We start from the raw sequence: 15,808 nt of genomic DNA on the forward strand, positions 1-15,808 counted from the left end.
ATGGGTTTTGAGTTAGTGTCCTTCATTCTTTTTTTTTTTTAATGTATTTTTTTAGGTTTGTTTTTTTTTTTTTTTTTGCAAGGCAAATGGGGTTAAGTGGCTTGCCCAAGGCCACACAGCTAGGTAATTATTAAATGTCTGAGACCGGATTTGAACCCAGGTACTCCTGACTCCAGGGCCGGTGCTTTATCCACTGTGCCACCTAGCCGCCCCCCTGTCCTTCATTCTTGAAGAACACCAAAATGATACCACTATGCTAAGAGCCACACTGTGTCTGACTGTGGCTGATCAGACCAAGTCGGGCATAAATAGTCCACATGAACACCTGAGGTAGTTACGCTAAACTTACATATCTCATGTTTTCTTTCTGCCTTGCTCTTGGAGCTCAGCCCCCTCTCTGATGGGGGCACACTATGCTGGGAGATCCTGTGTCGTTGTCTCCCGTGTGGCACAATCAATTCCAGAGTTCTTGAAAGAGACCTTCAGACCTTCCTTGTATGTATTACTTCTTCTGACCCCACCCCTGTGAGTGCTTGGCCTTTGTGGCATTCAAACAACAGGGTCAGTCCAGTGGAGTTGTACTCTCCGTAGTAATGTTTGAAAGGATCCCAGTGTCTGGTCTCTTCTGCCAAGTGATCTTCACAATCTTCCTAAGACAATTTAAATGGAAGCAATTCAGTTTCCTGACATGGTGCTGGTGGACTGTCCAGTTTCACAGCCATCTAGCAATGAGGTCAATACAAGACCTTCAGTTTGATAGTCTAATACAAATACCTCTTCTCTCCTGCTTTCTTCGGGGCCTCCCAAATACTGAATTAGCTTTGGTGATAGGTGTCAACCTCATTGTCAACATGAATCTCCTTGGAAAGGACTTTGCCAAGTGAACTTGTCCACAGTACTCAAAACTTCTGGAGTTTCTTGTTCAATGTTAGACCACAATGAGTACAAGCAAAGAATCAATCCACAGTCTGTTGTATCTCAGCTTTAGAGGTTGAATTAAGGGCACAATCATCTGCAAACAGATGACCGTGCACCAACACTGCCTCCACTTTGAAAGGCTTGAAGCCTTTTCAAGATGAAGAATTTGCCATCAATGCAGTAGCTGACCTCAATGCTATGTGTTCATGTTCATCCTCAGTGAAGCCATTTGAGAACATGGCTGAAAACATGCTAAAAAGCCTGGGAGCAAGGACACATCCTTATTTCCCTCCATTGGTGACTGGGAAATTCTCGAGAGCATCATCCACTATCTAGAACCTGCGTCGTCATAGAATTAGCAAACAAAATTGTTGAAATAATGAAAATGAAGGAGAAATTCAGAAGTTGCTCAACAGAAAACAAGAACTCCACAGTCTATTAGCAGGCTGGTTCATCCATTTTTTAAGAAGCTAGAGTTTAATTCCATCAAAAGTAAAGTACAAGCGAAGCTTAGAGAGATGTAGGATACTTGTCTCAGTAAGAAGGCAGATAAAATTTAGTTTTATGTGGATAATAACAATCCAAAATACTTTTATGATGCCCTGTTATTTATGGACCAAAGATCAATAGTACAGGTTCTTAACAATTAGTGCTGAAACCACTGACTGTTGACTTCAATTTGAAGTCAGTCTGTCTGTCTGAAGTTTCAATGTAAGAAGTTTAAAGTATCTGGCACTGATTCTATTCCAGATGAGATTTACTAGGTGGTGGTGGGGGTTCCACAGGTCATCCAAAAGTTGATTAAAATTTTCCAGATTATATGGAATTAAGAACATTTTTCCCCAGGTATTCAGGGACACCTCCATTGTATGTCTCTATAAAGGTAGAGACTAGATTGTCCTATAATAATCACGGGGGTCTCTGTCATTGCTGCTAAGAGTCTTGCCAGAGTCGTCCTCAGTAGTTGATCCTTTGGCTGTGAGATGGTCACCTCCCTGAGCCAATGTGACTTCAGAAAGGGTTGAACAGATATGGATTTGTATTTAACATCTGTAGAGCTGACCAAGGTCTCTGATCCCATTGGTCTTAAGGGTTTATGGGAAATTGTTCAGATTTGGTTATCTGGAGAAGTTCCTGAATGTTGCACAGCTGGGAGACTAGGCCTGAACTGTGTGAAGTCAAGCTCTGTGTAGAAGAACTTTGCAGAGGGCGGAGACAAAACGGGATTGTTAAAAGCAAAAATCAAGTCATGTGCTCGACAGCTGCCTGATGAGAACCCTGGCTCGGGGCAGTTGACGGCTCTGTCCACCACACCTGGCTCGGGGTCGCACATTAGAGGGACTCTGAAGATGATGGGCATTGAAGGAAAGAAAGAAAACAGCCTAGTGGAGGCAGGAAAAGAGGGACCGAAGAGACTGGAGATTTTCCACTCATTCTGTCACTGCCCCCAAGGACAGGGAAGGGATGGTGCTGGACCAGCCATCCCTGGTGGACAGTCCTTATGCCTCCTGTCCAGGACATGGATCTCCTCTGTAGCATATCCCCCAAAGGTTGTCATGCAGACTCTGCTTGAACAGTGCAGGTGACAGAGAAGTTGCTTCCTTGGTCGGCTCTGAAGGCTGGGAAGTCCTGCCTCCCTGAACTTCTCCCCATTGGCCCCATGTGTTCCTTCCACTTTTTCACAAGACTTCTCATTGACTCCTAGAAGCTAGTTGTATTAGACATGTGACACTGCTCGAGAGACGCCCGTGGGCACCTCCTAGTGCCTGGCCATGGCTGTATCGTGGATGATGCTGTTAGTTGAGAAACCATTTATGAAGCACCTACTGTATGCAGGCTTGTTTTTGTCCTCCTGATTGGGTTTCTGTCTAGGAGAGGGGTGCCAAGGGAGTAAGGGAGGACATAGGAAAAGCGACAGACACCCAGAAGAATGAGACCACCAGTCATCACTCAGGTTGGTTGGGTTGTAGGAGCAAAAGATTCATGAAGAGTCTTGAACTCTAGCAGAACCCTGAGAAGAGGAAAGCCCTCATATTGGGAGTCATCTTCTGTTTCCATGGTCCCAGAGCCTGATAGAATCAATCCTGGTGGGACTGAGGCCTCACAAGTCCCTGGTGGGACTGAGGCCACAAATCCATGTAGTGTGTGTGGGAGCCGAGTCACTCTCATCAGGGCCGACAGCCTTTCCTTCACCCACACCCTAGAGGGAGAGCTGCACCCAGTTTTCTGTTACTCCAGACATCTCCAGGACTAACCCAGCAGGATCAGGCAAAGATTGTGGGGACTCAGGCCATTTTGAAGGATGCAGGTACTAGATGGAGGTGTTTGACCAAGCTGAGGGTTCCCAGCAGGTGTTGGGGCCTAAGCACTCTGGCCAGTTGTCTCTCTGGGCCTCAATATCTGCAGAGTGAGGCTACTACTTGAACTCAGACCTCCTGGATGGTAGTGAGGAGTGGGCTTTCCAGGAGAGAACAGGGGTGGTGATTAGAAGCCAGACACCACGCCTGGGTTTTTTTTTGCCTGGTCTCATTTCTTTCCTTTGGCTCTGCCCACAGGAATCCTTTAAGCCCACAGAGGAACATGTGTTGGTGGTGAGGCTTCTCGTGAAACATCTGCACGCCTTTTCCAATAGCCTGAAGCCTGAGCAGATGTCCCCCTCCACGCATTCCCACACAGCCAGCCCCCTGGAGGAGTTCAAACGGTGAGTGGGCTCTCCCCCTCCTTCCCAGGAGATCCCAGGTCAGGGGAGGGGAGGCTCGTTCCTGTCCAGGAGGGAGAGGGGCCTCATACCCCAGAGCACTGTCCTACACATTCAGACAGATGCAGCCTTCCCTGCCCATCCACACCTGTACCCTTGGCATCCTCTGGGTGGTGTCCATGAAGCCCACCTCTGGCTGTCCTTGGGCCTTCTTGGGGTCTCTCCCCTTTCTCTAGTAGTGGGGCTCAGGAAGCTAGGAGGGGGCTAACATACCAGCAAAGGACAATGCAGGTCACTCAGTGATAGCCTGAGGCCAGGAGGAGGACCCTGAGGAAGTCACGCCTTCCTCATCTGTAAAAGGGAAGAGCATGCTGTGTAAAGGGCGCACCCACCAAGACTTGTGTGGAAAAAATTCTCCCTGCCATAGTGAGATGAATGGGCACTCCTGGGAAGGACATGTTGGAGATCTCGGAGTGTGACCACAGGCTGCCCCCTCAAGAATCCTGCAGGGACTTGGTCACATGTCTCTGGGATCCCAGCTGACCACTGGGGCCTGTGTGTGGGCTGGCTAAGGATTTCACCCCCATCCCCCTTCCCCCCCACGCGGGCATGCTGTGTTAGAGCTGTAGCTCCTGCCATGTACAAGCACCATCTTAGTTTAGAGGTGGGAAACTGAGGCAGACAGGCAAAGCAGCTTGCTCAGGGTCACTGAGCTGGAACACCTCAACCTCAGTACCCCATGGAAATGGGGGCACAGTGCTGGTTGGGGGCTAGTGTGTGGACCTCTGATGGGATCTCTTTGTGCATTCCGCTGCAGAGTGGTCATCCCTCGCTTTGTCCAGGAGAAGCTCTACATCTTCCTCCAGCACTGCTTTGGCCACTGGCCCCTGGATGCTTCTTTCCGAGCGGTACGTCTGGGCTGCCCTTGGAACCAGCCTAGGGCACAGGCATCCCCCCCCCCCGCCAGGGTCCCTGTGTTCTTCTCACTGTTGGCCCAGCTATGTCTGAGAGGGAGAAAGTGGGCCAGAGAAGTTGTGGTGAAACCCTAGGAGGGGCTGCTTCTGGGTGGTTCTGGGCCCCCCAGGCTGGTGAGAGCTGCCAGCACCCCCCCCCCCCGAAAGTCATCAGTGTGCCAGGCAAGTCTAATGAGGCAGGCTTCCATCTGATGTGTGGTAGTGGGCTCCCCCAGAGGGGGCTGGTTGATTCTCCTTCCGCAGGCCTGAGGCTGAATCCTGGAGATGCAGAGACCAAAAGGGAGGGTCCCCACTAGGGACCTGTGGGGCAGGTGTCCAGATGTCCCCAGGGACCTGGGCTGGCCCCTCAGTCTGAATGCACACAAGGGTTTGTAAGCCTGGGGTCCTGATCCATCATCCCCCCTTATCCCCTTACCCTCAGTGTGGAGATCAGAGCTGCCAGAGGCTCAGGGATGGAGAGGAAACTCGGAGGCCATTGAGGCCAACCCTCAGCAGCATGTCCTCCAGCCTCTGCTTGAAGACCCCTGGTGTGAGGGTGTTGGGAGCCCATAGATGATGTCAGAGCTGGGGGAGTGGGGCACTTAGACTATCAGCATTGCCCAGCCCCAGCTCACATAACACATAACGAGATGCCCCTTCTGTGTCAGGTCCTGGAGATGTGGTTGAGTTACTTACAGCCGTGGAGATACGCTCCGGAGAAACAGTTTCTCATTGCAGACCCTCAGACTCGAAGTATCCCCGAGAAGTGGTGAGTGGCACCAGGCATGGCCCGGCCAAGGTTTCCAGAGCTTGCTGTGCCGCATCACTCTTGGGGCGCCCAGGGAGGAGAGGCAGATGGCAGGCATTAGCAGACGTCCTCCCAGGGTCTGCCGGGCTCCTCTTCCACCAATTCCTTTGTCCCTCTTCTCCTGGCACACTCCCCTTGGTTCTGACTCTTTCCTGCTGCCTTGACTCCCCTCCCAGAGTAGGGGGCCTCAGCCTGGGGGGTTCGGTGTTGGAGGAAGTCTGGACTGCAGGTTGGGGAAGGAGAGGGAGATGAGGTCCATGCACAAGGCCACCTGACACCTGGCCTGGGGTCCTTGCATCCCTTTTAATGCGGGGGGCAGCCGGAGCATGTCGCCCCCCCCCCCGAGTGGTGCAGGTTTGGGGAGGGGGGACGCCCTTCCCAGCCTGGGCTGACCCTGGTGCTGGGGATATTACAGGGCTCCCTTCGTGCAGGAAAATTTGCTGATGTACACCAAGCTCTTCATAGGCTTTCTCAACCGGGCTCTCCGCACGGATCTGGTGAGCCCTAAGAACGCGCTCATGGTGTTCCGTGTCGCCAAGGTCTTCGCCCAGCCCAACCTGGCAGAGATGATTCAGAAGGGTGAGTGGCCACCGCCCCCCGCCCACCCCCCGCTGCCATGCTGCCAACACCTGCCAACACCTACCCCCCCAGAGTCACTCTCCTCAGGGCCGACAGCCTTTCCTTTGCCCACACCTTAGAGGGAGAGCTGCAGGCTGCCTCGGGTTGGTGGCAGCAGCTGCTGATGTTGGCTGACCTGGGGGCTCACTCTGGGCTCATTTCTGGGCAGTCTCCTCCTCCCTGCCTTCAACAAAGCCTTGGAGCCGGCTGTCCTGATGTCTGTAGGTAAGGCTGAGGGGTCCCCCCCCCCCAGCCTCTTCTCCCAGAGGCTGTGATTGCCCTCTGGCTCACCTGCCTACCTGTTTTCACAGGCACCCCTACGACCTCCTCTGGAATGTAAGCTTCTTGAGGGCAGATCCTGTTCCCACCCCACCTGGCACCTTGTTAAAGCTCATAGAGACACACCAGGATGTGTCCAGGGTGCTGGAGATCAAATTGGAACCCAGGCCTTCTCGTGCTATGCCCATGACCTTGGGCTCTACCCACCTTGGTTCTCTGCACCTCCGTCTCATTTTCTGTAGAATACTGCACCCTGCTTCTGGGGCTGTGTAGATCCCAAGCCACTTGTCTGTCTTTACCAGAAAACTGGGTGTGCCCTACTGTGGCCTGGGGGCCAGGCTGCCTCCTAGTCAGCCCTGTCTGCTCTGCTTGTCCCTTGGAGCCCCCCACACCCTCCCTGATCCTCGTCCATAGCCCTCTCAGCCCCCTCTTCCATCTTTGCACTGGCTGTGACCTAGCTTGGAACGTCTTCCCTCTTCACCCCGTTTCCTCCGAGGCTCAAGTCAAGTGTCTATAGAAATCCTCTGCTGACCCATGCCTCTCCTGCCCCCCCCCCCAATTCTTTGTCTTTCTGAGTGTTCTTTTAAATTGGGTTGAGGGCAGGGATTATTTTAGTCTGGCATAGTCATAGAGGTGGTGAGCAAGTGCTCCGCTCCTGCTTGTAAGGGATGTGATTGGGGTATTGGCTGGACTAGGCCCTTGTGAGGGGTCAGGGCTGCTGAGCCAAGTGGTCATGTGATAACCTCCCCCCCCCCCCATAGGAGAGCAGCTGTTTCTGGAGCCAGAGTTGGTCATTCCGCACCGTCAGCATCGGGTCTTCATGACGCCAACCTTTCCTGGGACCCTCCTTTCCTCCTGGTCCCCTGCCATCACCGATGCCTCCTTCAAGGTGAAGAACCACATCTACAGCTTGGAGGGCCAGGACGGCCAGTACAAGCAGATGTTTGGCCCTGAAGTCCGAACCTTGGTAAGTCTGGCCCTTATGGATGTGTGGCCAGCCTTCCTTCTATTTGGCCTCAGTCTTCCCCTTTGGATGTTTGCTCTTGATGGATATGTTGTCGCCAGAGCTGACAGGAGCTCCTTCGGTCCCTCAGATATGGCCCCTTCTGCTTTATCTTCTGCCCTGTGTCCAGGGGATGGAAACCTTTAGTTCAAAAATGAACTTTATGTAAAGGGGCGGTGATTGGCTCCAGTGCCTGAGCATCCTGTGAGTAGTCCTCACAAAGTCTGGCCCGACTTGCCCTGCTCCCACCACCTTTCTGAGCCTTCAGCCTCTCAGGGTCTCTTCTGCCCCCGGCCCTCAAACAAGGACAGAAAAGGAGTGGCACCTCTCCTCCCTTCCTAAGACCCCTCTGGGCTTATCATCTGTCTCTTCTCAGACACCATTGACTGTGCTGGCCACAATGGGGTGAAGATGCTTCCCTGGGACTGTCTGACTGGCTCTTTGTCTTCCCTTCCTTTCTAGTAGCCTGTAGCTGGGCTCTGAATTGACCTGGCTGGGAGTTCTGAGGGATTGCTTGTTGTGATAGGAAAACGCAGCTCATCTGCCTGTCAGATGAAGGGAGCAGGCCTGGAAAACTCAGTTCAGCATCAGGTGCTCCTTTGCCATGGATCCCCTCTGCCCTGACATGGGTACAGACCCTAGGCCCTGCCAGACAAGTTTTCTAACCCCTGGCAAGGAGCCTTTGGGCACTTAGTTGGGTTGGTCCTGGGGCAGCCTGCCAGGAGCTCTCACTCAGCAATGGGGCTTTGTGGAGAGCTCTGTGCTGGCCCTCCAGTTGCATTATACTGGGAGAAGGTCCCCCCAGTCATGGTCATGGGGGGAGGTGGGGAGAGAAAGGAAAGTGGAGAGAAATAAGCAAAAGAGAATGAAGAGATGGGCTAGAGCAGGCAGTGGATTCAGAGGAAGGTTTCTGGAGTTCACCAACCCCCAATCTCTGTGCTGGGCTGGCTGGGTTACAGCTGATGCTGCAGATAAGACATGTTCACAAGGAGGTTAGGGCTAATGGGGAGAAAGCAAGCTCATGTTCAAAGGGGGAAATTGTGGAAGGACCCCAGGGTCATCCTGACCCCTGGCTTGGTCAAATGCCCCATTATTTGCCATAGCCTTCTCCATCAGGGTGGCTTGGCAAGTTGGGCAGCTGCCCCCTGGAGAGGCCCTCTGTGGAGCTTTGCCATGGTCCCGGCTGACCAGGGAGAGTGACTGAGCATTGAGGTTGATAAACAGAGACTGACATAGGAATGCTGCTGTGGGAGAGCAGGGTTAGAGGAGTCCCCCCAGCAGGAAGGGGGCCATCAAGGCTGCCAGGGAGAAGGCTGCCCCTGCCTGGGTCTGAATGCCTTTTTTTTAAAATTTTTTTTTAGTTGTTTTTTTTTTTTTTTGCTAGGCAATGGAGTTAAGTGGCTTGCCCGAGGCTACACGGCTAGGTAGGATTTGAACTCAGGTACTCCCGCCTCCAGGGCTGGTGCTCTATCCACTGCGCCACCTAGCCTCCCTTAAATTTTTTTTAATGGTTTTTTGCAAGCAATGGGCTTAAGTGACTTCCACAAGGTTACACAGCTAGGTAATTATTAAGTATCTGAGGCCAGATTTGAACTCAGGTCCTCCTGACTCCAGGGCCAGTGCTCTATCCATTGTGTCACCTAGCTGCCTCTTGAATGCCTTTTTAAGGAACAGACTTTGGGACTCTTCCTCTGGCAGGGGAGACCTGCCTCCTCATGTGCCCCCAACCCAAGGGCCCAGAAAACTCCTTGGGACTTAACACAGTAATGCCCAGCGGCCCCCAGGGAAGGGGGCGTGTAGGGGGAGGGAAATGGGGAGCATCATTTTTTAAGGAGATGATTTGTTGAATTACGTTGTCTGTGTGTGTCTGGGTTTTAGGTCCTGCGGTTGGCCCAGATGATTGCGCAAGCCAAACAGACAGCAAACTCTCTCTCTGATTACTCAAGTGAGACCTCTAGCAACCACTCTTTTCTGTCATGGCTGGGCTTTCAGCCCATTGATTTGAATGGCACCTACAGCACCAATGATCTCGATGAACTGGGCCAAGACAGCATCAAGAAGACGGATGAGTACCTGGAGAAGGCTCTGGAGTACCTGTGCCAGATATTCCGAGTATGATCAGGCCACCTTGGCAGGGGGTGGGCCTCCTGGGGTCCTGGAATGGAGGGGTGGTGCAGGTGGGGGGCAGCCCTGGGCCTCAAGTTCCCCTGGCCACTTCCAAGAGCAGCAGCTTCTGCCCCAAAGGCATTCCCCCCTTGGACAATCAGGAATGCAAGAGGGGGAAGGTAGACAGGAGAGAGGAGTGGAGACGGGTGGGCACCCCACACCTGAGGGGCAGATGAGGTCAGGGCTATCCCCTGGGGTCCTCCGGGAGGACGACTTGCTCTGTGCCCACTGACTTTAGGCTCTCCCCTCTGCTTGCCCATGTGCGCCAACAGCTCAGCGAAGCCCAGCTCACTCAGCTCCTGATGAGTGTGGGGATGGCACCTAATGAGAATGGAAAGAAGCAGCTTCCTGACTGTGTCATGAGCGATGAGGGGCTGGTTCTCACCCCCCTCGGCAGATACCAGGTCAGCAGCAGCTTCATAGCCACAAAATTGGATATTCCTTGTATGTCCCTTAACTCTGCCTTGCCAGATATGAGGACAGAGTGCTGTGGATGCTATTGGTAGACCCACGGTCCTGGGCTGCTGCATTAGTGCACCAGAATGGACGTGGAGGTGGCCTGGTTGATCCCCCCACGGAGCAGGGACCCTCCCTTTGGACACAGTTGTGGCTGCAGCCTGGCCTGTGTGTCTGGTCACTTGAGGGCTGGGGAGGGGAGGGGTGGATTCTGCGGGGGGGGGGCGGGGGGCTCCCATCTCCCCTGGAATCAGCTTCCTGTTCCTCGGGCAGACTTGGTCTGTTTGTTGCAGATGGTGAGCAGTGCAGGGAGGGAGGAGACTGGATGGGGAACTAGGCTGATGCCCAGGGCTCTCTTCTTGCTTGTAGATCATCAATGGCCTGCGGAAGTTTGAAATCGAGTATCAAGGGGACCTAGAGCTGCAGCCCATCCGCAGTTATGAGATGGCCCCTTTGGTGCGGCTACTGTTCAAGCTGTCGTCTGCCGTTAACTGCCGGGTGAGTGGGTGCCAAGGCAGGGCTGGGGAGGAGGAGGAAGAGGAGGAGAAGGCTGGTCTGTCCACTCTTATTCCCACCTGGATCCTCCCAGCCCTGGCTAGGCTCCTCAACCTTCTCTTTGGTTATTCTTTTGTCCCCAAATCTGAGGTTCAGGGTCCCTTCCCCCTGGCTCTGATTCTCATTCACCTCATCCTCACTTCTTGTTGAGGCTCGGGGCCAGAGTTGTACAACTTTTGCAGGGTGAAGTTACCCTTGAGACAAGCCAGGAAGTTACTCAGTGGCTCCCTTGGGGGCATTTTTGCAGCATTCTGCTCCCCCATCACTGTTGTAAAGATGATGATGCCCAGGGAAGCTAGGTGGCTCAGTGGAAAAAGCACCAGCCCCAAAGTGAGGAGGACCTGAGTTCAAAGTAGGCCTGACACTTAATACTTAGCCATATGACCTTGGACAAGTCAACCCCAAAACCAAGATGATGCATCCTTGTTTCTTAGACTCTGGGTGTACAGCAGGTCTGTGGCAGCCTCCAGTGTCAAAATGCCTTCTCTTGGACCCCACTCCTCACCTGGGTGACCAGGTGACCTTCTCCCAGTATAACGCAACTGGAGGCCCAGCACAGAGCTCTCCACAAAGCCCCATCAGCAGGCGGCCTAGCTTTGGTGATGGAGCTCTTCTTGTTGGCTGCCTGAACTTGGATCTTGGGGGGTGACCACTGGAGGCTTTGCTTTTGGCTTGTCCTCTTGTGGCTCCTCTGGACAAGCGGGCTTCTGCAGGCTCCTTGGTCACTTGGATTCCCTGCTGCCCCTGAGGTCTCCCTATTCTTCTTCCTCCTCCCATTATGCAGATTCTGCCCAGCCTCTGCCTCCTTCTCACTCTGACCACTGGATTTCCAGGTGTTTATCCTTCCCCTTCTGGGAGCTCAGGAGCACAGGCCTCAGACAGTTGGGACCCCCGAGCTGTGCTGAAAGCCAGGGAGGAAGGAGTCAGGGCAGCTCACCTGTCCATAGTCATGTCCTTGGCATCATCTTGAGAGCTAGGTTCTAGGCCCAGCTCTTTGCCTAGCTAAGAGACCTGGGAGAACGTGTGTGGTCTCATTTTCTTGACCTGTAAAATGGTCACTCATAGCACTGGAGAAATGGGAAGGAATTCTGCCTTACCGGATGCCACCCCCTTCCCTCTCCCAAGAGATCTGAGGTCCAGGCTTGATCTCCATAGTCCTCAGGCTCGTAGACCTCACAGACTTCTTTGCCTGCCTGTGCTCCTTTTCCTGGTGTAGGGCAGAATGACCCAGCCTAACTCCTGTACTCAGCACTCAGGACACTAGACTAGAGTCCAGGCCTGCTCTTGGCTTTGCCATCCCTTTCATGATGTCCACCCTTCCTGCCAGTGAGAGTTCTGGGGGAACCCTGGGGGCTCAGCCACCTTGGGCTCAGCCTCAGGGATTTGGAGTCATGGCAGTTGTGGCAGGGAGAGAAGGGGGATTATTTCCCTGGGAGCAGCCATGGACTTGCCTAGGTTAGTAGCTCTAGCCTTCAGGGACTTTGTCCTGGGATGCTTACTGCTGTCTTCAGGGAGGTTCTGCTCTTACTCAGATGAGGAACCCTACTACCACCCTGGGCTTAGTGGTAATTGAGCCGGGCTGGGAGACCCTCCAATAGGCACATCCTACTTGCCCTGAGATTCAGCCAAGGCAGAGTTGGGGCTCGGACCAGGCTCTGCGTCTATGTTCTTTACCCTGCTCCCCCTCGACTTGCTGCTGCAAGTGGTGTGTGACTGGAGCTGAGAGCCGGCAGAAGAGTATCATCCCTTGTGGTCCTGACCTCCCTTACTCTGGTTCAGTTTGCAGGCCAGATGGAAGCCCTCTGCTCACGGGAAGACTTCCTTGGGGCCTTCTGCCGCTTCCACCTGATTGACTCGGTCCAGGCTGAGAAGATCAGGCTGAGCCCTGTGGTGCCACACCGGGCCAGCCGCATCCATGGTCCCCGGGTCAGTCTGCGCTTCCTGGCCAGCTACCGGACACTAGTCTCCTTGCTGATGGTGTTCTTCATCGCATCCTTGTTCTGCATCGGGCCGATCCCCTGTACGCTGCTCCTCTTTGTCTTCTACCTTCTGTACGCCGTCATGATGACGGCCCTCACTCAGAAGCTGAAGCCTCACCAACACTGAAATGGCCGGCAGCAGGCTGGGCACTTGCCTGGGGACAAGCCCCCTTTCCTGGACCTTCAGACCGAGAGCATGAAGGCTGATGGTCACCACACATTTGTAATGTATTGTTTAATAATATAGCTATCGAAGCCACCATTGTGTAGGGCAGCTGAAAGGAAGTGTCCGGTGTGTGAACCCACAGGTGCCCTTGGGACAGGTGTGCCCAGGGGTGTCCACCTTAGGGCACGTGGGCCTCCTTTCCCCAGGGGAGCTGTCTTGGCCTGCATTTTACTGGACGAGGCCGTGGTGCAACCTGGTGCTGCATTGAGTCAAGACTGGGACCAAGTTGGCCTGTAGCTGGGCAGGGCCTGGTTCCTGCCCCTCTTCCCCAGTTGGCCTTTATTACCTCCCAATAGAGGTTTTGAATGTGCCAGCAATGAGGATGGGGACATAGGGTCACCCCTCAGCCTTTGGGTGCTTCTAGTCTTTTTGCATATTCAAACCTTCTGCTTTTGGGATCCTGGGGATGGAAGGCAGAGGTCCAACAGTGTGGGTTGGGTAGAGACATATCCAGCTCAAAATCTCTGCCAGCCACTGGACTCTAGGAGTGTCCTATGGACCCTTCCTCATCTTCCTTAATGCCTGGCCCTGTCCAGTGGGGGGCCCTTCCCTTGCTGGGCTGAACTTGTCTCCTCACGATGAGTGCCTGCCTCATGGGATCCCCAGTTACTGATGTCAGATGCGCCGCAGGGAGATCCCAAACTTCCTTCCCCTCTTCTGCCTCTTCCCTTCCTGGGGGGAGGTCATCAATCTCTCATTTTGTTGCGTGGCCAACTTGGTTAGGGAAGGCGGACAGTCACTTTTGCACAAGGGCAGCGGGCACATCCTCATTCACCTTCCTAGCCTTGTTGCCTCAATATTGTTCACGGTGCACCAAAACCGGTTTCACTTCTTTGAATGTCATTCCTTGCAGCCTCTGGGGAAGTGGGTGCATCAAGTCCAGCCTTCCTGGGGCCCTGACTTACAAGTGACTTGGGGGCTCGGAGCTCTAGGGCTTCTGGCAAACTTGTTGTCAAGGGAAGTTTTAGTGAGAGTCCCGTTTTCCTAATGAATTTCCACTTTAAAACCAAAGCTATATTCTGCTGGAAAAGTTTTGCGCTCTTATTGAAAGAGAATCCTTTTTTCGGTTGGCTGAAGCCTTCGAAGGTTGCATTTGATGTTTGTCTTTTGCACCAAGTGGTTCTCAAAAGTATTTTCAAACTCAGCAGAGAATGCCATCTGAGCTGCTTCCTCTGAGTTTCTTCCAGCTGTGAAACTGATTGGTGGGGATCTGCCAGTTTGCTTTGGAGTCACAGCCAACTGGTTCCAGATGCTCAAACCCTCCCTGTTCCTCGAGGGGCAGTGCAGAATGTCCAGTCCTTGTGACGTTTCCAGGTTCTTGGGCCAGATCACAGTAGTAAGTAATGAGGGTTTGGAGCTGGGAGGGACTTGGGAGAGTGCCTCCTGTTGCCTGCCCTTCCCAGGGTGGGAGCAGCAGAAGCATGATTTCAATCTGCTTTTTCCCCCGGGCCAGGCCCTTCCCTATCATGCTGCCTCTGGTAGTTCTCATCCATTCTGCTAATCTCTTTTCCCCATTCATCTGCCTTTTCTGGCTCCTTCCCTGGATGAACTCCTCCTTGTTGTATGACAGAACATACTATGTAGAAGCCATGCCAGATGTGGTAGAGTCTTCTGTCTGGTTGTCCCCTCTTGTCTTCTGTGAAGACGAGTAAAACCACCTCCTTTCTGGCCCTTCCCAGGTGTTCTCAGTCCTACCGGTCCTTGTGGTGGTGCCTTTTTGATGGCCTCCCTTGTTTCCAGTCCTTTGCTGACAGAAAACAGGGAAACCAATCGTGTTCTTAAAATTCCTGAGCCATCAGAAACATATATGAATATAGAGAGCTGATGTGGAGGGGAACCAGGAAGGGCTGCCACATGCTCACTAGAAAGGAGGGGGCCTCCTGGTGAGGAGTGGGGCCTTTTTGATCTGGCTCAGGTGACAGAGAGGAGTGCTTTTTGCTTTTTCTTTTGAATTCTTGGTTACAAGGGGGAGTGGAAGGATGTATTTGAAAATAAATTTGTAAAAACCAAAGGCTCTCAATGCAAGGACCCAGTGTGCTGCTGTCACCGTTTGGGCAGCTGTATCGGGATGGGGACTTTGCTTCTGTCCCTGACTTCCTTGGAGTCTAGGCCCAGTAGAGGGTGGGATGTCTGTGTCCGTCTCATTATATAACGGAGAATCCGGAGTGGGAAATGCAGCGCCTCTGGGACCCTTGCAGCTCCTTCCCACAGGCACAGTGTCCCCATCTCTTCCTCTTCTCCCATTTGTGTGGAAGGAGGCGAAATGCCGGCCAGAGCGTCTCTAGACCAGGAAAGTCACGCCGAGCAGGCGGTCTGGCCTCCAGGGCCAGCCTGTGTCTGGAAGAGTCCCAGGAGCAGCACCGCCCTCTGAGGAGAGGGAGAACGTGTCCACGCAGCCATTCCTGGTCTCTCCATCTCCTGCAAACTTCCTTCCCGTTGGGTCAATACTGCCTCTTTCGTTTATTTTAACCCTTATCAGTGATGTTCCCTCCCTGCCCGGCTGATTCTCCTCTGTCCACCGCGATTTTACTTGTGTAGATGCGGTGTTGTAAGTCCACGATTGTTAAATCTGGATGCGATCTCATTCCCTTTTAAATCGTTTCCGATGCGGCCGGCGGACTCTGATTCGGGTTGACCATGACTTTCACCCAATGTCGACTGTGTCTGGGGGGGGCAACGGGACCGAGCAATAAAGCCCCGAGCTGGGCCAGACCTGGTGTCCGAGTCTTGTGTTGGAAAACCCAGGCCGCGGGTCCCCGGGCCAGGGGCGCTTTGTGGTGGCTTCCTGAGGCCCCGGCGCAGCCCAGCCCCCGCGGGAAGCCCGGCGCTCCCCCGCTCCTCGAGGGGGCCGACAAGGCGCAGGGCGGCCTGGAGAGGCCGGGCCGGGGAGGGCGCCTCCGAGCCGGGGGCCCGGGCCCGGGGGGTCTCGGGAGGAAGAAGGCAGAGGCCCCAGGAGAGAGGCCGCCGCGGAGCCGGCCGGCCCCGGCACGCGGCGGCTCCCAACTGTCTGCCCCGAGCACACAGCAGGCGCCTAATGTCTGCGACCCCAAGTCGCCCCACGAGTTTGAGGGACCCCCCCAAACCCCCCAACAACCAATCACGAAAGGAGCGGGTCGAGTTGACCAATGGGGAACACCGTCGGTCGGAGG

General features: G+C 53.9%; 1 protein-coding gene and 1 long non-coding RNA gene across 8 annotated transcripts in view; one reads left to right on the top strand and one right to left on the bottom strand.

Moving 5' to 3' along the window:
- Positions 1 to 15,391, top strand: part of SMPD4 (sphingomyelin phosphodiesterase 4) — a 36,100-nt gene extending 20,709 nt beyond the window's left edge. For 6 of the 7 annotated variants that reach the window (XM_074206612.1, XM_074206613.1, XM_074206616.1 and 3 more), the window contains 9 exons: positions 3,474 to 3,619; positions 4,434 to 4,524; positions 5,238 to 5,338; positions 5,793 to 5,956; positions 7,036 to 7,241; positions 9,156 to 9,389; positions 9,716 to 9,847; positions 10,269 to 10,397; positions 12,234 to 15,391. In XM_074206612.1, the coding sequence (XP_074062713.1) occupies positions 3,474 to 3,619; positions 4,434 to 4,524; positions 5,238 to 5,338; positions 5,793 to 5,956; positions 7,036 to 7,241; positions 9,156 to 9,389; positions 9,716 to 9,847; positions 10,269 to 10,397; positions 12,234 to 12,560 (1,530 nt within the window). In that variant the 3' untranslated portion in view covers positions 12,561 to 15,391. Of the gene's footprint in view, positions 1 to 3,473; positions 3,620 to 4,433; positions 4,525 to 5,237; positions 5,339 to 5,792; positions 5,957 to 7,035; positions 7,242 to 9,155; positions 9,390 to 9,681; positions 9,848 to 10,268; positions 10,398 to 12,233 lie in introns of those variants that run through there. The other variant, XM_074206618.1, reaches the window with a different exon arrangement.
- LOC141502062 (uncharacterized) lies at positions 198 to 15,706 on the bottom strand. Its single transcript, XR_012472370.1, has 3 exons — positions 5,266 to 15,706; positions 3,890 to 4,848; positions 198 to 3,602 (listed from the first exon to the last, which is right to left on the bottom strand). It is a non-coding gene; the product is annotated as an uncharacterized LOC141502062 (long non-coding RNA).
- Between the last annotated feature and the right edge of the window lie 102 nt (positions 15,707 to 15,808).

Source organism: Macrotis lagotis, chromosome X (genome assembly GCF_037893015.1).
Source record: "Macrotis lagotis isolate mMagLag1 chromosome X, bilby.v1.9.chrom.fasta, whole genome shotgun sequence".
NCBI classification, from domain to species: domain Eukaryota; kingdom Metazoa; phylum Chordata; class Mammalia; order Peramelemorphia; family Peramelidae; genus Macrotis; species Macrotis lagotis.